The sequence below is a fragment of the Erinaceus europaeus genome, chromosome 2, assembly GCF_950295315.1.
Source record: "Erinaceus europaeus chromosome 2, mEriEur2.1, whole genome shotgun sequence".
NCBI lineage: Eukaryota > Metazoa > Chordata > Mammalia > Eulipotyphla > Erinaceidae > Erinaceus > Erinaceus europaeus.
In genome coordinates this window covers 195695359-195721154 of record NC_080163.1, presented here as the reverse complement: position 1 = coordinate 195721154, position 25796 = coordinate 195695359, and the positions used below count along the sequence as shown (strand labels likewise).

Below are 25796 nucleotides of genomic sequence, written 5' to 3'. Positions count from 1 at the left end.
TGAGCAGGTCCCGACAGGCCATGGGATGGGTGGTCGGCCAAGGGGTTTCCTCCATAACTTTTGCCTCCCCTGCGCCCCATCCCAGAGCTGTGTGCCTCTGCTCAGGAACCCCCCAGCCTAAATGAGGTTTTCAGGACTCTGATCTCTGAGGGCATCCCAAACTTACCTCCTGGAGGGGGCTTCTACTGCAAGTGAGTCAGGGTGAAGGGGGTGAAGTGAGGGGAAGGGTGCAGGAGGAGGGTCCCCCTCCTGAGGGCTTTCCTTCGCTCCCCAGGGCCACAATCATCTCTGAAGCTTATTCTCAACTCCGCCAGGCCTCAGGAGAGTGCTGAGAGGTGAGGACCCTGTGCACTGGAATATTTCTCTTAGAAAATAGAATGTGTGTGTGTGTGTGGGGGGGGGTCAGGCGGTAGCGCAGCAGGTTAAGCGCAGGTGGTGCAAAGCACAAGAACCAGAGTAGGGATCCTGGTTGGAGCCCTAGCCCCCCACCTTCAGGGGAGTCGCTTCACAGGCGGTGAAGCAGGTCTGCAGGTGTCTATCTTTCTCTCCCCCCTCTCTGTCTTCCCCTCCTCTCTCCATTTCTCTCTGTCCTATCCAACAACGAACGACATTATCAACAACAATAATAACCACAACAAGGCTACGACAACAAAATGGGGGGAAAAAAAAGAAAATAGAATCGGGGGCAGGCAGTGGCTCATCTGGTTAAACGCACATATTACCATGCACAAGAATCCGGGTTGAAGCTCCCACTCTCCACCTGCAGGAATAACACTTTATAAGCAGTGAATCAGGTCTACAGTTGTCTTTGTCTCTCTCTCTCTCTTTCTATCTCCCCATCCCTCTCAATTTTCTTTTCTGTCAAATAAAATAGAATATGTATATTCAGCGGCACAGTGGGTAGTGTTGTTCTCTCAAGCTTGAGGCCCCAAGTTCAACACCTGGCATTGCATGTGCCACAGCAATCATCTGGTTCTTTCTCTTTCAATCCTCCATTAATGATTAAATATTTTTATATTTATTTATTTTCCCTTGTTGTTGCCCTTTTTATTGTTGTTGTAGTTATTGTTGTTATTGATGTTGTAGCTGGATAGGACAGAGAGAAATGGAAGAGGGGAAGACAGAGAGGGGAGAGAAAGACACCTGCAGACCTGCTTCACCGCCTGTGAAGCGACTACCCTGCAGGTGGGGAGCATGGCGTTCGAACAGAGATCCTTACGCCGGTCCTTGTGCTTTGTGCCACGTGTGCTTAATCCTCTGCGCTACCGCCCGACTCCCAATGATTAAATATTTTTAAAAAGAAGAATCTGTTTAACATTATAGCACAGGATTTGCATGGCTGAGGGCCCATGTTCATTCTCTAGCGCCATATGCCAGAGCTGAGTAGTGCTCTGGTCTCTCTCAAAAGTAATTTTCTAAAAAAAAGTTATAGGGAGTCGGGCTGTAATGCAGGGGGTTAAGCGCAGGTGGCGCAAAGCACAAGGACCGGCATAAGGATCCCGGTTCGAGCCCCCGGCTCCCCACCTGCAGGGGAGTCGCTTCACAAGCGGTGAAGCAGGTCTGCAGATGTCTATCTTTCTCTCCTCCTCTCTGTCTCCCCCTCCTCTCTCCATTTCTCTCTGTCCTATCCAACAACGACAACAACAATAATAACTACAACAATAAAACAACAAGGGCAACAAAAGGGAATAAATAAAATAAAATAAAATAAAATAAAATAAAATAATTAAAAAAAAGTTGTGGGGGGTGGAATCACTCAAGGCCCTAGTCAGGGAATCCTGGGATTTCCACACAGATATGTTGGGCCTAGACCTTTATCAAATCCCTCTCTCCACTGTCACTGGTCATCTCCATCAGGAGTAGACCCTCTTGTGGGCCTTTATAGGCCCTTGCTCTCAGTGTGGGTCAACATTGGTAGGGAGTGTCCCATTCTCCAAAGGAAGGTTGGGTCAACACATATGCCACTCAAGGAAGACGGGTCTGATAATGAGTGTAGCCTGGAATGTATCTAGCTGTGACCACAGAATGCAAGCTCAGCCCTACAAGGATGCAGAGGTTACACAGGCTCCTGTGCTGAATATGGGCTCCAGATCTAATCGATGGGGTTACAGTTAACAGTATTTATATTTTCCCCATATTTGGGAGCTACTCTCTTCCCTGATCCAGCTTTTTAGTCCTATTTTCAACTCTGACACTGTCTCCCCAGACAATACCTTTAGCCCATCTGCATGTTAGCTGTCAGGCTCAGGCAAAAACTAGTAAAGTCATGAGCACCTTGGAATGTACCTAAAATAGACATACTAGCCTTCTGCAAAATGGAGACCCCCAAGTATCATTCGCTACAGTCTTACCTTTATATTCCTGATTAGTAAATAATTTGTTCTGCTTTATATCTTAATGATTTTTCAGCCACCAAACTGCAGATGCTACCATGATGTCAACCTGACTTCCCTGGGCAGACAACCTCACCAATGTGTCCTGGAAACCCACCTCCCTAGATCCCTGCCCCACTAGGGAAAGATAAGTACAGGCTGGGAGTATGGATCAACCTGTCAACATCCATATCCAGCAAAGAAGCAATTACAGAAGTCAGACCTCCCACCTTCTGCACCCCACAATGATCTTGGGCTCTCAGAGACATAAAGAATAGGAAAGCTTCCAATGGAGGGGATGGGATACAGAACTCTGGTGGTGGTAATTGTGTGGAAATGTACACCCCTTATCCTATGGTCTTGTCGATCATTATTTAAAAAGGGGAGTGGTGGGAGTCGGGCAGTAGCGCAGTGGGTTAAGCACACGTGGCGCAAAGCGCAAGGGTCGGCTAAGGATCCCGGTTCGACCCCCCGGCTCCCCACCTACAGGGGGATCCCTTCACAGGCGGTGAAGCAGGTCTGTAGGTGTCCTTCTCTCCTCCCGTCTTTCCCTCCTCTCTCCATTTGTCTCTGTCCTATCCAACAATGACAACAATAAAAATAAATAAATAAATAAAATAAAAAAGGGAGTGGTTTTAGCAACGTAGCTCACTTGACTAGTATATGACCCATTTTTGAACCCCCACCCCCAAGTTAAGAAAGCTTTGGCTTGTGGTCCAGGAGGTGGCGTAGTGGATAAAATGTTGGTCTCTCAAGCATAAGGTCCTGAGTTCAATCACTGGCAGCACATGTACCAGAGTGATGTATGGCTCTTTCTCCTATCCCTCTCATTAATAAATAAATAAAATATTTTTTAAAAAAGAAAGCTTTGGCTCTGTGATGTTTTTCTGGGTTTTGTTTGTTTGTTTTCATTACTGGGGCTTCACTCTAAGCTGACTGACTTTTTCCCATAGAAGGATCAGGACAGGGAGTCGGGCGGTAGCTCAGTGGGTTAAGTGCATGTGGCACAGAGCGCAAGGACCAGCTTAAGGATCCCAGTTCGAGCCCCCGGCTCCCTACCTGCAGGGGAGTTGCTTCACAGGCGGTGAAGCAGGTCAGCAGGTGTCTGTCTTTCTCTCCCTGTCTCTGTCTTCCCCTCCTCTCTCCATTTCTCTCTGTCCTATCCAACAACGACATCATCAACAACAACAATAATAACTACAACAACAATAAAAAAAAATAAGGGCAACAAAAAGGAAATAAATAAAAGAAGGATCAGGACAGAGGCCCACCAAGTAGCTCACTTGGAGAGTAGACTGCTTTGCCAAGTGCAGGGCCGAGGCTAGGGCCTGGCCCCCACCATAGTGGAGGAAGCTCCAGTTCTATGTTATCATCCTCTCCATCTCTGCCTTCCTTTTATCTTTTTGGTTATCTCCAGGACTTTACCACTTCGGGCTGACTTTTTCAGATAAAGCCAGAGAGATAGGCAACAATGACAGACAAAGCAAATGCACTAGTCAAGTGAGCTAGCTTGCTGGCTCTGTCTCTATCTTTTTTTTAAATTATCTTTATTTATGTATTGGACAGAGACAGCCAGAAATTGAGAGGAGGATGGGGAGATAGAGAGGAGTAGATAGAGAGACAACTGCAGACCTGCTTCACCACTGGCAAAGCTTTCCCCCTGCAGGTGGGGACCGGGGGCTCGAACCTGGGTCTCTATCTTTCTATCTGGAAAAAGAAAAAGTCAGCCTGGAGCAGTGTAGCCTCAGTTCATACTAATAAATAAATACAGAGGTGGCCAGAAGAAAGCTCATCCAGTAGAGGGCACACTTTACCATGTGCAAGGACCCAGCTTTGAGCCCCCATCCTAATGTGGGAACATCACACAGAGGGATGGGTGTGTGTGTGTGTGTGTGTGTGTGTGTGTGTGTGTGTGTGTGTGTGTGTGTGTGTGTGTGTGTGTGTGTGTGTGTGTATGTGACAGAGAGAGAAAAAATCTGGTGTGTGTGTGGTCCAGAGGTGGTACAGTGGATAAAGCATTAGACTCTCAAGCATGAGGTCCTGAGATCAATCCCTAGCGACACATGTACCAGAGTGATGTCTGGTTCTTTCTCTTTTTCCTCCTACCTTTCTAATAAATAAAAAATCCGGGAGCCGGGCGGTAGCGCAGAGGGTTAAGCACACGTGGCACAAAGCGCAAGGACAGGCTTAAGGATCCCAGTTTGAGCTCCGGGCTTCCCACCTGCAGGGGAGTCCCTTCACAGGTGGTGAAACAGGTCTGCAAGTATCTTTCTCTCCCTCTCTCTGTCTTCCCCTCCTCTCTCGATTTCTGTCTGTACTATCCAACAGCTACGATAGCTATAACAATAGCAATAACAGCAACAAGGGCAACAAAATGGGAAAAATAGCCTCCAGGAGTAGTGGATTCATAGTGTAGGCACGGAGCCCCAGCTATAATCCTAGAGGCAAAAATAATTAAATAAGGAAATAAATAAATAAAATTAAAAAGAAAAAAGAAACCACAGTACCAAAATTTCCTCCAATTGTGTGTTGTGGTGGGGGTCGGGGGCTCAAACCTAGATGACAACCCATGGCAAAGCAGAAAAGTACCCAGGTGAGCTATTTTGCCAATGCCAATATATTTTTCTTCTCAGAGCTCTGCTCACCTTTGGCTTATGTTAGTGCTGAGGACTGAACCTGGAGCCTCAGGCATAAAAAGCTCTTTGCATAAATAACCATTATGCTATCTCCCTAGCCCTCAACCTCCTTTCTTGATGAAGAAATTGTGGCCAGAGGGGACAAGGAACTTGCTGGACATACCCATAAACCCTCAGTCCCAGCCCTGAAACACTGTTTCAGGAAAGATGGGTGTGTTTATGTTGTATGGTGTGTGTACACGGACACAGGAACAGAGAAGGGATTTCTTCCCCTCCAAAAAGAATGCTTTGCAGTGATCTGACAACATGCTTCCCCCTGCATGTAGGGGGAGGCAGAAAAAGCCCAGGAATGTCCATGACCAAGCCCTCATTGTACTGTAAAGAGCACAGGATCCCCTTCAAGACCAGGTTGTCTAAAGATTTCCAAACAGCGTGGGTGAAGCCACAAAAACTGAGGCCCAAGGGCTCAGGGACCGAGACAGCAGTTGCAAGGCAGTGGTGCAGAGGATGTAATTCCTAAGACTACATTAGAGGGGTTTGTGTTGGGGCTTTGTTTGTTTGTTTGTTTTGTTTTTTGAGTCTTGAGTGGCAGTGGCAGAAACCCCCAAGCAGGGAATTTACTGGGTCATGTAACTGGCAGCTTGGGGACTGGAGGCCTTATGGCGTGCAGTTGTCACGTGATGGCATCTGGAACCAGCTATTCGCTCCATTTGCTTTCTTTCTTTTCTTGATTTTTTAAAAATATTTTATTTATTAATGAGAAAGGAGGAGAGAGAGAAAGGCATCATTCTGGTACATGTGCTGCTGGGGATTGAACTCAGGAACTCATGCTTGAGAGTCCAATGCATTATCCACTGCACCACCTCCCACACCATGCTCCATTTGCTTTCTGGGGGCTTCACTGCCAGGCTCAAGCCCCCCAAGCCTACCCTTTCCCACAGCCTCTTCTCATTGGTTACTGTATGTCACATGATTAGCAATTTTGCTTCTGACCAGACTGAGGCCACATGCCCCCTCCTCCTGTTTGGGGTTGGGGCTCACTGCACCCACTCCTGATGGACTCAGAAATGCAGAGCAGGAGAAATGTGGTACAGTGGATGGAGGGCTGAACTCATAACATGAGAGCTCACGTTCGATGCCTAACATGCCATGTGTCAGAGTGATGCTCTGGTTCTCTCAATAATTAATAAGTAAATCTCTGAAGAGAGAGAGGTGGGGATTGTTGATCTTTCAAAGGAAAAAGGGTCTGGGGAGATAATAGACTGATTCTGCAAAGTCTCCCATACCTGAAGCTCCAAGGTCCCAGGTTCAATCTCCCACACTACCATAATCCTGAACTGAGCAGTGTTCTGGTAAAATACATAAAAATAAAACAAAACGACTGGGTCTTGGCCACCTAGTTGAGTGCACACAATACCATTCACAAGGACCAAGGGATGAAGCTTCTGGTCCCCACCTGCAGGAGGGGAAGTTCACAAGTGGTGAAGCAGGTCTGCAGGTGTCTCTTTCCCCCTCTGTCTTCCCCTCCTCTCTTGATTTCTCTCTGTCCTATCCAACAATAACAACCACAACAAGGGCAACAAAATGGGAAAACTAGCCTCCAGGAGCAGTGGACTTGTAGTGCTAGTACCGAGCCCTAGCGATAACCCTGGAGGAAAAAAAAAAATGGAAGTAGTGCTTCCAGATTCCAGAGGCATAGATAATGAAAAGCAAGGAGGGCTTCCTGTTGCTGTCCCCCTTGTATTCTGTTCTAGAAGGGCAGAAAGGGCCAAAGAAGCCCACCCCACCCCTATGCACTCAGGCTTGAAGTGGACTTGAAGGCCTGACTGCTGTCGTACTGTGGGGAGTTTGTAGTCAGCTGGGGCCTCAGGGGAACTATGGAAGAAAATCCTCCTTTCCTCAGCTCCACAGCTCAGCATAAGGAAGGCAAGTTGATGGAGGAACCCCAGAATGCTGATCCCCTACTACTTCCCTCTCCCAGACAGACTCAAGAAAAGGGAAATTCCATCCACCATCTGGAACCACCCCATCACTCTCCCCCCAAAGAAAAATACATGAAAAACCAAATGTTCTCTTCCCCTCTGGGTTTTCCTCTCTTTGGGGGAAAGGCAAGGGGAAGTTTTGGAGATTCTATTGTGTTTATATATATGTTTTCTCTTTTCTTTTCTTTCTTTCTCTCTCTTTTATTTTATTTATTTATTCCATTTTGTTGCCCTTGTTGTTTTATTGTTGTAGTTATTATTATTTTTGTTGTTGCTGTTGAATAGGACAGAGAGAAATGGAGAGAGGAGGGGGAAGACAGAGAGGGGGAGAGAAAGATGGACACCTAAGACCTGCTTCACCACTTGTGAAGCGACTCCCCTGCAGGTGGGGAGCCAGGGCTCGAACCGGGATCCTTATGCTGGTCCTTGTGCTTTGCGCCACCTGTGCTTAACCCGCTGCTCTACAGCCCGACTCCCTTTCTTTCTCTCTCTTTCTTTCTTTCTTTCTTCCTTTCTTTCTTTCTTTCTCTTTTTGCCTCCAGGGTTATCGGCTGGGGCTCAGTGCCTGCACTACAAATCCACTGATCCTGGAGGGCACTTTTCCCATTCTGTTGCCCTTGTTGTCACCCTGTTTTCAGATATGACAGAGAGAAATGGAGAGAGGAGGGGAAGACAGAGGGGAGAGAAAGATAGACACCTGCAGACCTGCTTCACCGCCTGTGAAGCAGATCCCCTGCAGGTGGGAGCTGGGGGCTCGAACCAGGATCCTTATGCCGGTCCTTGAGCTTTGCACCACCTGCGCTTAACGCACTGCACTACAGCCCGACCCCCCTTTTCTCTTTTCTTACCAGAGCACTGCTCAGCTCTGGCTAGTGGTGGTGCTGGGGGTAGAACTTGAGACCTTCAGTATTTCAGGCAGGGAGGTCTTCTTATGGAACCATTATGCTATCTCCCCCAGCCAAGTTGTATTTATAACTTAAAATACTTTTATTTTCCTCTGTGGAGAGCAGTCTGGAGAACTCTCAGAAGGCTAGAAATGGACCTACCCTATGATCCTGCAATTCCTCTCCTGGGGCATCCAAAAAGATCTGTGTACACATATATTCTTAGCAGCACAATTTGTAATAGCCAAAACCAGGAAGCAACCCAGGTGTCCAACAAAAGATGAGTGGCTGAGCAAGTTGTAGTATATATACACAATGGAATACTACTCAGCTATCAAAAATGGTGACTTCACTATTTTCAGCCCATCTTGGATGGAGCTTGAAGAAATCATGTTAAGTGAAATAAGTCAGAAACAGAAGGATAAATATGGGATGATCTCACTCTCAGGCAGAAGTTGAGAAACAAGATCAGAAGAGCAAAGACAAGTAGAACCTGAACTGGAGCTGGTGTATTGCACCAAAGTAAAAGACTCTGGGGTGGGTAGGGGGAAAAATACAGGTCCAAAAAGGATGACAGAGGACCTAGTGGGGGTTGTATTGTTGTGTTGAAAACTGAGAAATGTTATGCATGTACAAACTATTTTTTTTAATAATTTATTTCTTTATTGGGGAATTAATGTTTTACATTCAACAGTAAATACAATAGTTTGTACATGCATAACATTCCCCAGATTCCCATTTAACAATACAACCCCCACTATGTCATTCATCATCTTTCATGGACCTGTATTCTCCCCACCCATCCACCCACCCCAGAGTCTTTTACTTTAGTGTAATACTCCAATTCCATTTCAGGTTCGACTTGTGTTTTCTTTTCTAATCTTGTTTTTCAACTTCGGCCTGAGAGTGAGATCATCCCATATTCATCCTTCAGTTTCTGACTTATTTCACTCAACATGATTTTTTCAAGGTCCATCCAAGATCGGTTGAAAACGGTGAAGTCACCATTTTTTACAGCTGAGTAGTATCCCATTGTGTATATATACCACAACTTGCTCAGCCACTCATCTGTTGTTGGACAAACTATTGTATTTACTGTTGAATGTAAAACATTAATCCCCCAATAAAGAAATAAAAAATTACTTTTCTTTTTTCATTTATGGGACTTCACTACTCTAGGCTGACATTTTCAGATAGAAAGAGACAGTGACCCAGGTGGTGGTGCACCTGGTTAAGCACACACATTACAGTATACAAAGACCTTGGTTTAAGACTCTAGTCCCCACCTGCAGGGGGAAAGCTTCATGAGTAGTGGAGCAGAGCTGCAGGTATCTCTTTCTCTCTCTATCTCCCCTCCTCTGTCAATTTCTCTCTCTGTCTCTATCCAATAATACATAAATAAAAATACAATTAAAATTGTGTTAAAAAGAGACAGAGGCCCAGTGGTGGTGCACTTGGTACAGCACACATGTCACCATGCTTGAGGACAAAGGTTCAAGTTCTCAGTCCCCACTTTCAGCAAGGAAGCTTCACAAATGGTAAGGCAGTGCTGCCCATGTCTGTTTCTCTCTTCCTCTATATTTTGGTCTCTCCCCCTCTATCAAAAAGTAAAATGGGGTGGGGTAGACAGCATAATGGTTATGCAAAGAGACTCTCATGCCTGAGGCTCCAAAGCCCCAGGTTCAATCTCCTGTACAATCAAAAGCCAGAGCTGAACAGTGCTCTGGTAAAAAAAAAAAAAAAAAAAAAAAAGGAAAGAAAGAAAGAAAAAGAGGAGTAAGGCCAGAGCACTGCTTAGATCTGGTTTGTGAAGGTGCTAGGGATTGAATTTGGTACCTTGGAGTCTCAGGCATGAAAGTCTTTGTATCATAGCCATTATGATACTGCCCATGCCCCAGTAATTTTTTTTTTAAGATTTATTTATGATAAGAGAGAACCAGAGCATCACTTATGCACGTATGAGGTAAGGACCCAAATTCAGGATGTCCTTGCATGCCAGTCCAGTGTTTTAGCCATCTCCAGTCAACTTCACAATAATTCAAGATTACTAATCATACCTAACATCAAGTATATACCATGTAAACAGTTGTGTTGCTGCATTATTTAGGGAACAATGACAAGAAAAACAGTGTAATAAGAAGGAAAAAAAAATCTCTAGGACCAGGGCTTGGAGATGGTTCCCCCAAAGAGTTCAACACTTTACCATGTGCAAGGATCTGTGTTCAAGCCCCCCGCCACCACATGGGAATACCACACAAAAGGGGATCGTGATCCATGCTGTGGTGTCTCTCCCTCTCTGCCTCTCCCCAAATAAAGAAAAAATAATAATAAAACCACTGGGAGAGGTGGAATCATCAGGTGCAAAGCTCCAGTGAAAACTCTGGCCTAGGAGGTGGGGCAATGGATAAAGCCTTGGACTCTCCAGCATGATTTCCTGAGTTCAGTCCCTAGCATTGCATGTGCAGGAGTGATGTTCTGGTTCTCTTTTTACTGCTCATGAGTGAATAAAACTTTTTAAATATATTTATTTATTTATTAATGGATAGAGACCGAGAGAAGCTGAGAGGGGAGAGGGAGAGATAGAGAGGGGGAGAGGCAAAGAGACACCTGCAATTCTGCATCACCACTTGTGAAGCTTTCCCCCTGCAGATGGGGACCAGAGGCTTGAACCCTGGGTCTTTGTGCGCTGCAATGTGTGCACTTAACCAGTTGTACCAGCACCTGGTCCCTTAAAACTTTTTAAAAGATTTATTACAGGTAAATTCTAGCAGTAAATAAATAAATAAATAAAAGGCATACATACCATACGACACAGAAGACTTAAACACAGATGAACAGGCTTCCCATCATTACTTCATTGGATTCTCAGACGCAGAACCTGAGGATATAGATGGCTGCCTGTGCCTGGAACCAGAAGCCCTGCTGAGATCCCTGCTCCTTCCCTGTGTGTTTCGGGCACCTGTGCTGCATTTGCAAAGAACAGATAAAGTCATCCTCAGACACTGCTGGGAGATAGCACAGCGGTTTACCCAACAGATGCTTATGCCTAAGGCTCCCAGATTCAATCCCCAACACCACCACAGTCCTGAGCTGAATAGTGGTCTGGTTAAAAAAAAAAAAAAAAAAGTCAGTGGCCCCAAAGAAGGTACAAAACATAAAGTGTTGAAAACTCATGTATACGGGGTCAGGCAGTAGCACAGCAGGTTAAGCGCACATGGAGCTAAGCACTAGAACCGGCATAAGGATCCTGGTTCGAACCCTGGCTCCCCACCTGCAGGAGAGTCGCTTAACAGGTGGTGAAGCAGGTCTGCAGATGTCTGTCTTTCTCTCCTCCTCTCTGTCTTCCCCTCCCCTCTCCATTTCTCTCTGTCCTATCCAACAACGACGACAACAACTACAACAACAAACTGGCAACAAAAGGGAAAATAAATAATAATAAAAAAATTAAAAAAAAAACCTCATGTATAAAGCCCCAAGTTCAATCCCCAACATTGAGTATACCAGAGTGATACCCTGCTTATCTCTCTCTCTCTTTCTCTCTTCTATAACTAGATAAGTAAATAAACATTTTTAAATGTTATTCAGGCTGGGGAGAAGCACCTGGTAATGCAAATGACTCTCATGCCTAAGACCCTAAAGGTCCCAGGCTCAGTCCCCAGCACATCATACGCTAGAACTGAGCAGTACTCTGTTGTCTCTGTATTTTTATCTCTTTTATTTAAAAAAAACCATAAACTAAAACGTTTTTATTCGTGTCTTTTTTTTAAGTTTTATTTATTTATTTTCCCTTTTTGTTGCCCTTTTTTTTTTGTAGCTACTATTGACGTTGTTGTTAGATAAGACAGAGAGAAATAGAGAGGGGAAGACAGAGAGGGGGAGAGAAAGATAGGCACCTGCAGACTTGCTTCACCGCCTGTGAAGACTCCCCTGCAGATGGGCAGCTGGGGGCTCCAATGGGGATCCTTACACTTTGCGCCATGTGCACATAACCCGCTGCACTACTGCCCAACTCCCATTTATGTCTCTCTCTCTCTTTTTTTTAGCAGGCAATACGGTAACTTGGTTTGGGGCCAGCAAAATAGCTCACCTGGAGAGTGTACCTGCTCTGTCATATATGTACCCAAGTTTGAGCCCATCTCCCACCACATAGGAGGAAGCTGTGGCACTGTGGTCTTTCCTGTTCCCCCTGTGTCTCTCTGAAAAAGTTATCCCACAGTAGTGGAACCTCAAATAGTATATATATGTATATGTCACCAACACACACATCCATCCATCCATCCATCCATCCATCCATCCATCCATCCATCCAGGGAAATAACAACAGCACTCTAGTTACTACCTTTGTGATTGGATGGTTGCTCTGGACAAGTTTCTGGGGAGATCTCTGAGGAGGAGGGGGCCAACTGAAGGGAAGAGCAGCTCAGTCTTTATCTGTAAAAGAACAAGGAGGAGAAGAAGGAAGGAGAAGGAGGAGAAGAAGAAAAGAGAGAGAGAAAGGAACCTCACGGGTAGTACGATCTCACAAGCATAAAGCCCCAGTGGGAAAAAAAGTGGGCAGAGGTAGATAGCATAATGGTTATGCAAAGAGATTCTCATGCCTGAGGCTCCAAAGTCCCAGGTTCAATCCCCTGCACCATGAAAAGCCAGAGCTGATCAGTGCTCTGGCAAAAAAAAAAAAAAAAAAAATCCAATAGACACTGGGCCCCTTTTGCTGCTGCTGCTTCCTCTACTGCTTCTCTCTTTTGTTTTTTGCAACTTTTTTTTTATTTCTTTATTGGGGGATTAATGTTTTACAGTTGACAGTAAATATAATAGTTTGTACATGCATAACATTTGCCAGTTTTCCACATAACAATACAACCCCCACTAGGTCCTCCGCTATCATGTTCCAGGGCCTGAACATCACCCACCCACCCACCCCAGAGTCTTACTTTTGGTGCAATACACCAACTATTTGCAACTTTTAAAAATGTCACAACTTGTGGTCCGGGAGGTAGCGCAGTGATAAGGCTTTGGGCTCTCAAGCATGAGGTCCTGAGTTTGATCCCTGGCAGCACATGTGCCAGAGTGATGTCTGATTCTTTCTCTCTCCTTCTATCTTTCTCATTAATAAATAAAATCTTAAAAAAAAATTTTTTTAATGTCAGAACTCGCCACCTGTAGTGAGGAAGCTTCATAAGTGGTGAAGCAGTGTTGCAGGTGTCTGTTTCTCCTCCTTCCTTCTCCAATTCTGTCACTATAAAACATTATATTTTATTTTTGTTTATTATTGGATAGAGACAGAGAGAAATTGAGAGAGGAGGAGGAGATAGAGAGAGAAAGAGTGACAGAGAGACACGTACAGCTCTGCTTCACCACTCATGAAGCTCTCCCCCTGCAGGTGAGGGTCAGGGGCTTGAATCTGGGACCTTGTGCACTGTAATGTGAGCGCTTAACCAGGTGTGCCACTGCCTGGCCCTACTATAAAACATTTTAAACAAATGTCAAAACGGTATCTGGGAAGGTGGCCCAGTGGTAAAGCACAGGACTTGGCATGTGAGGAGCTGAGTTCGAGCCCCAGCATCACTTGTGCCAGAGTGATGCTCTGATTTTCTCTCTCTCTCTTTTTTTTAGATTTTATTTATTTATTAATGAGAAAGATAGGAGAGAGAGAGAAAGAACCAGACATCACTCTGGTACATGTGCTGCCAGGGACTGAACTCAGGACCTCGTGCTTAAGAGTCTAGTGCCTTAGCCACTGTGCCACCTCCCAGACCACTGACTTTCTCTTATTAAATATATTAAAAAAAAAAAAAAGTAAATCAGGGGGTCGGGTGGTGGCGCGGTGGGTTAAGCGCACATGGTGCAAAGCGCCAGGATCCCAAACAGAAACGCAGTCACTCTAGTTTTAAGTAGCTATGTGAAAATACTATGCTAATTAGTCATCTGCTAACTATTCTTAAAGTAGAGGGTGGCTGGAAAATATGGACAGATAGTTCACTTGTGTCCTTTGGAATTCTCTCTAGAAATGGCCTCCTTAGTTCATTCTATTTTTATGTACTTTTTCTTTTAAATCTTTATTTATTGAATAGACAGAGACAGGCAGAAATTGAGAGAGAAGGGGAGATAGAGGTGGAGAGAGAGAGAGACACCTGTAGCACTGCTTTACCAGTTGTGAAGCTTTCCTCCTGCAGGTGGGGACCAGGGGATTGAACCCAGGTCCTTGAGCATTGTAATGTGTGCACTCAACCTGGTGCACCACCACTTGGTCCCTACCTTAGATTGTTCTTTGTTTTCTTTTCAGTGGGACTTCACAGCTCCAGGCTGACAGTCAGACAGAAAGAGGGACACAAGGGTGGAGGGTAGACAGCATAAAGGTTATATAAAGAGACTGTCATGCCTGAGGCTCCAAAGTCCCAGGTTCAATTCCCTGCACCACTACAAGCCAGAGCTAAATAGTGCTCTGGTGCAAAAAAAAAAAAAAAAAAGGGGGGGGGGAGAGACAGGGGCTCAGGAGGTGGCACAGACTGAGCATTGGATTCTCAAGCATGAGGTCCCGAGTTTGACTTCTGATATGAAATGTACCAGAGTAATGTTATGTTTCTCTCTGTTTCTCATTAATAAAGAAATCAGGGAGTCTGGCGGTAGTGCAGCAGGTTGAGTGCAGGTGGCACAAAGCGCAAGGACCGAGGTAAGGATCCCTGGCTCCCCACCTGCAGGGGAGTCACTTCACAGACGGTGAAGCAGGTTTGCAGGTGTCTATCTTTCTCTCCCCCTCTCTCCATTTCTCTCTGTCCTATCCAGCAACAATGACATCAATAACAACAATGATAACTACAACAATAAAACAGGGGCAACAAAAAGGGAGTAAATAAATAAATATTAAAAAAAAGAAATCAATCTTTGGTGTTGGGCAGTGGTGCACCCAGTAGCACTGCACATGTTACAGTATGCAAGGATAAGGTTCAAGCCCCTGGATCCTCCTGCAGGAAGGAAGCTTCACAAGTGGTGAAGCAGTGCTGCAGGTGTATTTTTTTCTCTCTCTCCCTATTTCTCCCCGCTCTCCTCCTCTTAATTTCTGTGTCTCTATCAAGAAGAAAAAAGTATGGAAAAGAAAATGGCTGCTGGGAGCAATGGATTTGTTGTGCAAGCACTAAGCCCCGGTGAGAACCCTGCTGGCAAAAATAGACGAATAAATAAATAATAAATTTTGACGTAGGAGGGGGGACAGCGGAACTCTCAAGCATGACGTCCCCAGTTTGATCCTGGTGCCCATGCACTGGAGTGGTGTTCTGGTTCTTTCTTTCTCTTTCTTATAAAAGAATAAATTTAAAAATAAAAAGGAACTGCAGCCCGGGAGGTGGATTAAGGCTTGGACTCTCAAGCACGAGGCCCATAGTTCGATCCCAGGCATGGTGTGTGCCAGAGTGATGCTCTGGAATTAATTAAAAGAGTGTCAGAACATGGCCTAAAGGATAGACAAAGGCTGACAAGGTTGAGTTTCACCTTCCAGGCAGCTGGGCTGGATTATGGTCGCTTTTACCTTTACACCTCGCACCCAAGAACTGCTTGGGCCCTGGGGGTTCACCAAGAGGACAAGACCCCAGGTTAACCTGGAAGACACCCAAACACTGTCTTGGGGCCTCAGTTTACCCGGTGTAGAGGAACAGAGGTGTTCCCAGGCTCAGCCCAGGACCCCGCCCCCCGGCCAGGTGGCGCCGGATGGGAGGGGCGTGGTCTCACGTGCCGTCATCGGGGCGGGGCCTGCGGGTCAGGGTGCGGAAGCGGTGGCCGCGATCCGAGCACCCCGCCCCTGCGACCTGTGGGGGAGGGGGCTCCCCCTGACTTTGTGCTTCCCCCGCACTACTGGGTGACCTCAGCATCCTCGAGGGGGAAACTGAGTCTCAGTCGGTGGCGATGGGGTATGGGGGGGCTCCTTTCACCCAGGAACCCACTAGCCCATCCGCACCCACCCCCCAGCCCCCTGCGGCTGTGAATCAGCGGCCGGCCGCGCCCCCTCGGCCCACTTCCTCCTCACCTTCCATCCCGGCTGGGGGTCCCTTGTAGAGGAGGGGTACACACACACACACACACACACACACACACACACACACACACACACACACGCGCCACTCATACACAGACTGAGGAGGGGACACGATTAGAGACCCTATGCTTACGGGAGAGGGGGGGTCGATGGGTGGCTCCTCGCCTCCACCCCCATTCCAAATTGAACAAGATGCAAAGAAATAGAGAAGTCGTTGTGGGGACGCGGGCGTAGAGAAAAAACGGCACCCCCAGTGAGACCCCCCCCACTCTAAGAATTCCCATCGTGGGAGAGGAGGGATCTCCCCAATTTGGAGGGTGACCCCCAGCGAGCTCCCCCATGGTATCGCTTTGCGGCAGAGGGAAATAGCGGAAGTCTCGGGTTCCGTGTTGCTTCCCGTAGCTCCCTGCCCCCTTTACGCCTCACTCACCGCCCCCCACCCCACCCCCTGCCGCCTCGAGGTGCTTACGGCCCCTTTAAGGCGCGGGGCATTGTGGGTGCGGGGAGTGGAATTTTGGAACGAAATGTAGCAAAGAGAAGTACAGTAGTAAGAGTAACATCGCAGCCGCCGGCGGCCGAGGGGGCGCGCCGGGGAGGCACGCCGCACCCCTTCCCGCCGCGGGGACCCCGGATCCGAACCCTCCCAGGAGTGGAGGCGCCCGAGGGCCCGCCCCGGCCCCGTCCACCTTCCCCCCAGGAAGCCCGGCTCTATGGGGCGGGACCCGGGGAAAGACTGAGCAGCACCCAGCCAGCCCCGAACCCCCGAATCGCAAGCCGGGGAGCCCCAGGAGCACCCATCCCGTGGGTGCGCCGCCCGCCCGCCCACCAACCATGAGGTGAGCCCACCCCTAGCTCCCTGCAGCCCCTTCCCCCGGGCGCGGTCCCCGCCACACCTTTGTCCCCCTCCCCCAGCTCCCCGCAGCTGGGATTTTGGGGGACCCGGCACTGGGATCCTCGGGGTTGAAAGCCGGACCTGCCGGGGCCAGCACCCCCCTCCCATGTGAACCACTCCTCCCGGACTCGTAAGCTTTGGGGGAGGGGGCAGTGGTGCCGGTTAGGGTGCTGGTGGGAACCCTCAGGTCTGGGGGGGACGTGCTCCGAGGACTCCCGATTATTTAAGACTTTTTTATCCCCCCACCCCGGACCTGTAAATTGGTGTGGGCAGCGCCTGAAGCAAAGCTGGGATGCAGGCAGGGGGTTCAGACCCCCCCCCCCAAATCTCAACTCTAGATCTGGGAGGGTATATATATATATATATTTTTTTTTTTTTTTTTCCGGGGAGGGTATTTTTGGAGGTCTCTGGGTGCGAGATGGAGATTGAGATCTTGGTTTGTGGGGTGCCGCCTTGACGTGGCCCTGGGAAAAGTCTCCCCAAGTAGGACCTCGCTCTGTAACTTCTGGGGGGGTTACTTGCTCCCTAAATGTGTGTGTGTGGGGGGGTGGTTCTGATTCTGTGGGGGAGGTTGGACGGGCCGGACCCCGACGCAGCCGGTGTGTGTGTGGGGGGTCCGGTTGGGGCTCCCCTCCCCCGCCTCCTCGCTCCGCACCCACAATCTGCTCCTGCAGGCGGTGCCCGGCGCGGAGCGAGCGCGCGGTGCCCAGGGCGGCTCCCGGCCCGCGGCCAGCAGGGCGGCTTCTCCCCCACCTGCGCCACTGGGGAGGGGGCGCGGCAGCTGGAGGCGGGGGGCCTTTGTCTTCCTGACTCACCTGTCGAGACAGCTGGTGTGTGTGTGTGGGGGGGGCGGGCTGGGAGCGCCGTGGGCCGCCGGCTTTTTTTCCCACCGCTGCGCCTCTCCCTTCTCACCACCCCCCCTTTCATCCCGACCCTGGGGAGCTGTCGGGTTGGAGGAGGGGGCGCCGGAAAGCTTCAAGGTCACAGCCCTCTCTCTCCCTGTGGGACTCAGACTTCCCAGAGAGTTCCAGACACCTCGCCAGGAATTTAGTCCTGGGGTTGGGGGGTGGGGTGAACAGAAGTAGAGGGGTGTAGGGGACCCAGAGATTTTAGTCTCTAGCCGGCCCTTTCCGAAAACTCCTGGGCTCACCTGAGGGCAGGGCAATGCGAGTTTGGAGGGATCAGATGAGCAGCCTCCCCCCCACACCCCCCATAATCTCTCCCGTGGGACGGCAGCCTGACAATACTATCTCCCTTCCTCCACGCTCTGGGACTTCCTGCCCCCAGGCCCCCAAGCTGGGGAGGAGGCCCCTGGGGCGGGCGGGGGATTAACCCCCTGCTTTCCCACATCCTCCCTCATCCCGCCTAGCTTCGGTGACATCTGGGTGACATTCCCTGGCTGCTTTCTCATGTGAAGAAAAGCATTTGCTGGAAGAATTTGGGGGGGAGGGAAGTAACTATTGATACCCTCCAACTGCCCCCCTCCCCTCTTCTCAGATGTCCCAATTACCCTGCCATGGGGGGGGTCACAGCTCTGTTCCTTCTCCCTTTACTGTGTGCTTGTGTGTTCCCTTCTCTCACTGCCACCCCCCAGCCCCACCTCCTTATCCCCCCCCTCTTGTTTCCGGTCCCTGCACCGTGGAAGGCGGATGGCGGATGTCCGAGTTAGTGCTGCCTCACTCACTGTGAGACCTTAAAAGGGCAGGAGCGCTGCCTGGGCTGGCCTCCCATCCCCACCCCCCTGCCCTGAGGCCCTGGGGGTGGGGGGGGGGTATTATGCCTTCTTACCCCCCCTTCTGGGGCTGAGCAGAAGTTGAACTGCCCTCTGCCCCCCTCCAACCCCACCCTCAGAGGATGACTCCTACTGAGGTGGGGGGGGTCCTTCCCTATTGGTGGCCACACCCCACTTTCTGGAGATAGTAAACTAAGGTCCCCCTGTATTCAGCTAAAGAAATTGAGGCCCTGAGAAAGGAGAGACCTGGGGTTCCTGGGCTGTGCAGAGGGAGGGGAGACTGGGACCCTGGGGTTTCTGGCTGGTTTGCCTGGGGATAGTCTTTGGGGGGCAGTTGGAGTAGAGGATGTTAAGATGGAAAATTCCAAGATAATATTCTTTTTCCTCCCAGTTTGGCAAATATTTGTCTAGTGTCTGCTGTGTCCTGAGCTCTAAACTGAGATTGGGGAAAAGCCAGGGAGGAGGGCAGAGGTCTGGGATTCTCAGGGTGAAGGGGACACCAAAGGAATCCCAGTCCCTGTCTTTCCTCCTCCAGGAGGAGGGCTAACTAACAATCACTGGTGTTCATTCCTAACTGTAGTCAGGAAGTGGTCTCGGAGGTGGTGCAGTGGATAACACATTGGACTTTCAAGCATGAGGTCCTGAGTTCAATCCCCAGCAGCATGTGTACCAGAGCGAGGCTCCTCTTCCTCTCTCAACAATGAATCAATATCATTTTTTATAAGTAAGAAAAAGCAAAAATAATCAGAGACCTGCTCCAGAGTGCATGGCGGCTGTGCCAGGCACTGTGCTAGGAGCCTGATGCCATTCAACCCTCACAGTGGCTCTCAGAGACTGTCACCACTGTCCCCTTGACAGATGGGAAGGCTGAGGCTCAGCAAAAGCCACCAAATGGCCTGTGAAATCAATTAGAAATGCTGACCCTGGATTTGGACCTGGAACTGTCTCCAAACAATGGCACCATTAAAGAAAAAGGAATATAAAATCACAAAATGGACTTAAAAAAATATCACCTAGAAGGAAGCTAGAGTTTTGGACTCTCGGGCTTGAAGTCTGGAATTCAGTCTCCAGTACCACGTGTGCCAGAGTGATCTGGTTCTCTCTCCTCTTTTACTCTCTCCTTCTCTCCTGTATTCCTAAATAAATAAATAAAATCATCTTTCTTTCTTTCTTTCTTTCTTTCTCCAGAGTATTGCTCAGTTCTGGCTTGTGGTGCTGGGGACTGAACCTGGGACCTTTGGTGCCTCAGGCATGAAAGTCTTTACATCACCATTATGCTGTCTCCATCACCCCTAAGTAAATAAAAACTTTTAACAAACTTAAAGTAACCTGCAATCCATGTAGGACTGCTTAAAATAATGTACAGGAGCTAAAAGTGACCCAAGTAGGAACTTTTATCTTGCTTTCCTTTCTCTTTCTCTCTTTTCTCCAAGATGCATTTATTTATTAAAATGAGAGAGAAGATGAGACAGAGAACTGGTATCTCTCTGGTGATATGATACCAGGATTGAACTCAGGACCTCATGCACCCATGTTTGCTGCTCTGCACACTATGCTATCTCCTGGGCCACACACTTACCTTTCTGTTGTTCCCTTTGGGGAAGCTGAAGCTCAGACAGGAAGGGACTAGAGTGAGCCTGTATACAGAACCTAGATCTAGTTTCTTATCCAGGGCTATTTCAAAGATAATCTATAGTTTGGGAAAAGTAAGTGTGTGTGTGTGTGTGTGTGTGTGTGTGTGTGTGTGTGTGTGAGAGAGAGAGAGAGAGAGAGAGAGAGAGAGAGAGAGAGAGAGAGATGGGGCTGATCACAAGTTCTGTGGCATGTGGAAGGCATGGGGATAGTGGGGGGTGGGAGCTGAATGGGTGAAGGGAGGGCAAGCATCTTGTCTCAAAGGCTTGCATCAGCCAGAGTGACTCTGCTTGCTTGCCTCTGGTGGTAAGAAGCTCTCTCCTTGGCATTTTGAGTCTCCAGTTCTTCGTGTGAAGCCTGGGCCAAGTTCCAGGTCCTGAGTATAGGGCTTTGCTTATCTCTTGGAGTCTTTGCAGGGGTTACATTCTCTAACACTGGAAGCTCAGGCTACCAGGGGTGAAGCTAAACAACAAAGGGGGGACTTGAATGTGGGTTTCTTTCCTTTTTTTTCTGCCAGAGCATTGCTCAGCTCTGGTTTGTGGTGTTGCTGGAAACTGAACCTGGGACCTTTGGTGCTTTGGACATGAAAGTCTTTTGCAGGGGAGCTGGGCAGTGGCGCAGCAGGTTAAGCACACGTGGCGCAAAGAGCAAAGACCAACATAAGGATCCCGGTTCAAGCCCCTGGCTCCTCACCTGCAGGGGGTTTGCTTCACAGGTGGTGAAGCAGGTCTGCAGGTGTCTATCTTTCTCTCCCCCTGTCTCCCCACCTCTCCATTTCTTTCTGTCCTTTCCAACAACAATGACATCAATAACAACAACGGGCGGAAGGTAGATAGCATAATGGTTATGCAAACAGGCTCTTATGCTTGAGATTCCAACATCCCAGATTCAATCCCCCACACCACCATAAGCCAGGACTGAACAGTGTTCTGGTGAAAAATAATATAATAATAACAATGACGATAAACAACAAGGGCAATAAAAGGGAAAATACAATAAGTAAATAAATAAATAAATAAAAAGAAAGAAAGTCTAGGGGGTCGGGCGGTATGTCAGCAGGTTAAACGCATGTGCAAAGCACAAGGACCGGCGTAAAGATCCCAGTTCGAGCGCCCGGCTCCCCACCTGCAGGGATCACTTCACAGGCATTGAAGCAGGTCTACAGGTGTATTTTTCTCCCCCCCCTGTTTTCCCCTCTTCTCTCCATTTCTCTGTCCTATCCAACAATGAACGACAACAACAATAACCGCAACAAGGCTACAAGGGCAACAAAAGGGGGGGGGGAATGGCCTCTAGGAGCAGCGGATTCATGATGAAGGCACTGAGCCCCAGCAATAACCCTGGAGGCAAAAGAAAAAAAAAAAAGAAAGTCTTTTGCAGAACCACTAATCTGTCTCCCTAGCCCAACTCAAATGTTCTTCTATCTACTGTGTGCTGGAGTTTTCCAGAAAGTGGAGCCCTATGGGGATAACCCAGCTCTGAGTGGGCTAAGGATTTAAGCTCTCTGGAGTCCGGTGAACGCTGTCTGTCTCGGTCTCAGTCTCTTTGTCAGGCTGTGGGGTTTTTCTATGCCCAGTTTTGCCTGGTTTATTATTATTCTTGAACTTAAGTGAATAATTGATTTCTAATGGGCCAGCAAGAGAGCTCACCTGGACAGAGCCCTTGCTTTGTCATGCTCAAGACCCAGGCTCGAACCCAGCCCCCACTGGCCTGAAGGAAGCTTCAGTGCTGTGGTCTCTGCCTTATTCCCTTTGTCTCTGTCTCACTCTCTCTGAAATAGGTTGGCTCAAACCAATGAAGCCCAGGTGACAACAGATTTTATTGTTTTAATGTTGCTCTTTTTAAAATTTTTATTTTCCCTTTTGTTGCCCTTGTTTTTTTTTTTAGTTATTGTTGTTATTGATGTCATCATTGTTGAATAGGTCAGAGAGAAATGGAGAGAAGAGGGGAAGACAGAGGGGGAAGAGAAAGATAGATTCACCGCCTGTGAATCGATTCCCCTGCAGGTGGGGAGCCGGGGGCTCGAGCTGGGATCCTTACGCCCAACTCCCATAATGTTTCTTTTAAAATAAGGACTACTGGGGGCTGGGTGGGTAGCACAGCAGGTTAAGTGCACATGGCGCAAAGTGCAAGGACATGCACAGGGATCCTGGTTCGAGGTCCAGGCTCCCCACCTGCAGGAGGGGGTTCCCTTTATAATCAGTGAAGCAGGTCTGCAGGTGTCTTTCTCTCCCCCTCTCTGTTTTCCCCTCCTCTCTCGATCTCTCTCTGTCCTTTCCCACAATGACAATAGCAATAACAACAATAAGAACAACGACAACAGTATTCAAAAAGGGGCAACAAAAGGGAAAACAAATAGCCTCCAGAAGCAGTGGATTCATAGTGCAGGCACCGAGCCCCAGCGATAACCCTGGAGACAAAAATTAAATTAAATTAAATTAAAAACAAGGACTCCTAGATAGCCTAGTGGTTTTGCAACAGACCTTCAGGCCTGAGGCTTTGAGGTCCCAGCACCACCATCCAGAGCTGAGCAGCACTCTGTGTAAAGATGATGATGACAGGGCAACTTCCAGCCCATGGTTAAACAAAAAGGAAAAGAAAAAAAAAAAAAAAGGAGCAGGCATTTCAGATGAGTACAGAGTCTGAAATGTCCCTTTCTGTCCTCTCCCCCTGGGCCCCCAATGCCCCACTTGTGAATCTCCTGAGAAGACATGTAGCACCCCTCCAGGTGAGGGTGCATTTTGATCCTCCCTACCTCTTTCTTTCTTTCTCTTTTCCTTTCAGACCTCTGACATACACAGCTTTACGCTTTGCCTTTTAGCAATTTCAACTCTGCTGTCTCCTCTTCCACTAGTGAGGCAGAAAATCTGGGAGGACTGTGGTCCGGACCCCAGCCCCATTTCTTGCTGCTGTGTTACCTGTAGCTGGTGTACCTTCTCTGTGCCCAGAGTTCCTCCTCTGTCAAAAGGGAGATGCACCCGAGTCCCTGTCATTGGCTCACTGCTGGGGTCCCTGTGGAAACTGGCCTGAGTTCAGTACCTTAAAGTGTTGGGGAGCACAGCTAACCTGTAAATGACAACTGCAGTGATGGAGTTTCCCATTAAAAATAATTGACAGGTCCTAGGTTCAGCGCACCCCCCCCTGCAACCACTATAAGCCAGAGGTGTGCAGTACTCTGGTAAAATAAAAAAATAAAATAAAATAAAGAAAGAATAAAAAAAATTGACAGATGGTTAGAAAGTTTGGAGCACCTAATGTGTGCTGGGCACCATTCTAGGCCCTGGGGACACAGCAGAGAACAGAAAGGACAATAAAGTCCAGTTCTGGAAGGAACGGCTGCTATGGCATAAATATGAGATGTGAAATAGAAGGAAAAGAGCTTTTCCAGAGAAGGCAGTCCAGGAGGACTTCTTGCAAGAGGTGATGTTTACACAGAATCCTGAAAATGGTGAGAACCCGGGTAGAGGAAGGACGTGTGTCTGGAGGAAACAGCATGGGGAGGCCAATGGGGCTGGAACCACTAGTGAGCTGTGGGGAGGGAGGGAGGAGTTGTGACATGGAGGGAACTTGGCTTTTATTCTGTGGGAGCTTCCAAGAAGAGGATGGACACCATCTGACTTTTTTTTTTTTTTGGATAGAGACAGAACTATTGACACCTGCAGCACTACTTCACTACTTGTGAAGCTTCCCTTAATGCAGATGGGGACCAGGGGCTTGAACCTGGGTCCTTGGGCACTATAATGGCTATATTCAACCAAGTGAACCACCACCCAGCCCCCACCTGGCTTTAAAAAAAATGATTATTACTGGTGAAGCAGGGCTGCAGGTGTCTTCTCTGTCCCTCTCTATCATCCCCTTCCCTCTTGATTTCTGGCTGTCTCTATCCAGTAAATAAAGATCATTTTTAAAAAAATTAACAATGGTTATTACAATGTACTCATTGGACTGAGGAAGCAAGGTAATGGTTTTGCAAAAGGCTCTCACGCCTGAGGCTCCAAGTTCGACCACCTGGTCAGGGCTCTGGTCTTGGTCTCTCTCTTCTGTCTCTCTCATTAAACTCAGTTACTTATAAAGATCATTTATGAATGAGAAGAGAACCAAAGCATCACTCTGGTGTCTTGAATCCTGGACTTGGATCTAGGACCTCATGCTAGAGTGTCCAGCACTTTATCTATTCTGCCACCTCCCTGGCCTCAGCAACCTGTATTTTCACTGGATTCTGCTATAGGTGCTGCAGCGAGGACTGACAGGGAGTGGGGGTCATTTAGCCAGTGCTCCACTTTCCTGCCAGGCCAAGGACTCAGCAGGGCAGGGCCCATTGGCAGAGCAAAGTGCAGCCGGGCTGAGGTGGCAGCAGGCCTGGGCGTGTGGCCAGAATCTGTCTGCCCCGCCTGGGCGTGGGTGGCAGGTATGGGCGAGGCTGTAACCCTGCCCCACCGGGGGCCTGGGGAAGCAGGCAGAAACAACCCCCCTCCCCACCAAGGCTGGAAATAGCACCTGCTGTTTGGGTCGGGCCCACGCAGGCTCTCGTGGTTAAGGCTTGTGGACTTGAGAGCCACGCAGCCTGGGTAACAGTCCTTGGCTGGTGACTTCCTTTGCAACTTCCTGTGTGACCATGGGAAAGTCTCTGAGTCTCTCTGTTTGCCCTTCTGAGGATGAACTTGCACCTGTCTCTGTAGGGAGAGTAAAATGAGTGACTGAGGGAAGGACGAGAGGCACAGGCTGAAGTGAGGTGTCCCCATGGTGTTAATCTGGGGTGGGGGGAGGCTTGGGAGAGAGCACAGTGGTTAGAAACTGTCATGCCTGAGGCTCTGAGATCCCAGCTTCAATCTCCAGCTCCTCCGTAAACCAGAGCTGAGCAGGGCTCTGGTTTTTCTCTATCTTTGTATGTGTCTCTGATTAAGATATTGATAAAACAAATAAAAAATATTTTATACATATTTTTATTGTAGTTGTTGTTATTGATGTCTTTGTTGTTGGGTAGGACAGAGAGAAATGGAGAGAGGAGGGGAAGACAAAGGGGGAGAGAAAGATAGACACCTGCAGACCTGCTTCACCGCCTGTGAAGCGACTCCCCTGCAGGTGGGGAGCCGGGGGCTCGAATCAGGATCCTTGTGCTTTGCGCCACATGCGCTTAACCCGCTGCACTACCGCCTGGCTCCCATAAAAAATACTTTAAAACGTAATAATCTGGGGGCTGGGGAGATAGCATAATGGTATGCAAATACCTTAAAAGTCTGAGGCTCTGAGATCTCAGGTTCAATCCCCAGCACCACCATCAGCCAGAACTTTGAAGTGTTCTGGTCTCTTTCTCTCAGTATCTTTCCCTCTGTATCTACTCTTTCTCATTAAAAATAAATGAAAATATTTTTAAAAAATTATTTTAAAAAAGTAATAATCTGTGCTAGGGAAATATAGTATGATGATTCTGCCAAAGATTCATGCCTGAGGCTCTGAAGTCCCTGGTTCAATCCCAGAAACCTCAAGCCAGAGCTGAGCAGGGCTGTGGTCCCTGTCTCTGTGTATCTTTCTCTTTGTATCTCTCAGTCATTAAAAAAAAAAAGTGGGGAGTCAGGCGCAGCAGGTTAAGCACACGTGGCTCGAAGTGCAAGGACCGGCATAAGGACCCTGGTTCGAGCC

General features: G+C 48.3%; 2 protein-coding genes and 1 long non-coding RNA gene across 4 annotated transcripts in view; 2 read left to right on the top strand and 1 right to left on the bottom strand.

Annotated features, from left to right (window-relative positions):
- PPM1N (protein phosphatase, Mg2+/Mn2+ dependent 1N (putative)) overlaps positions 1 to 2757 on the top strand; it is a 5202-nt gene extending 2445 nt beyond the window's left edge. The window contains 3 exon segments of the mRNA XM_007532227.3: positions 86 to 191; positions 275 to 335; positions 2410 to 2757. Coding sequence (XP_007532289.3) covers positions 86 to 191; positions 275 to 332 — 164 coding nt within the window. The 3' untranslated portion in view covers positions 333 to 335; positions 2410 to 2757.
- LOC132536844 (uncharacterized) lies at positions 183 to 18312 on the bottom strand. The gene is made up of 4 exons (XR_009548385.1): positions 17608 to 18312; positions 12214 to 12305; positions 10678 to 10838; positions 183 to 760 (listed from the first exon to the last, which is right to left on the bottom strand). It is a non-coding gene; the product is annotated as an uncharacterized LOC132536844 (long non-coding RNA).
- VASP (vasodilator stimulated phosphoprotein) overlaps positions 16391 to 25796 on the top strand; it is a 23717-nt gene continuing 14311 nt past the window's right edge. Inside the window, exon 1 of one of the 2 annotated variants that reach the window (XM_016192156.2) lies at positions 16391 to 16736. In XM_016192156.2, the coding sequence (XP_016047642.2) occupies positions 16732 to 16736 (5 nt within the window). In that variant the 5' untranslated portion in view covers positions 16391 to 16731. The remainder of the gene's footprint in view (positions 16737 to 25796) is intronic. The other variant, XM_060186153.1, reaches the window with a different exon arrangement.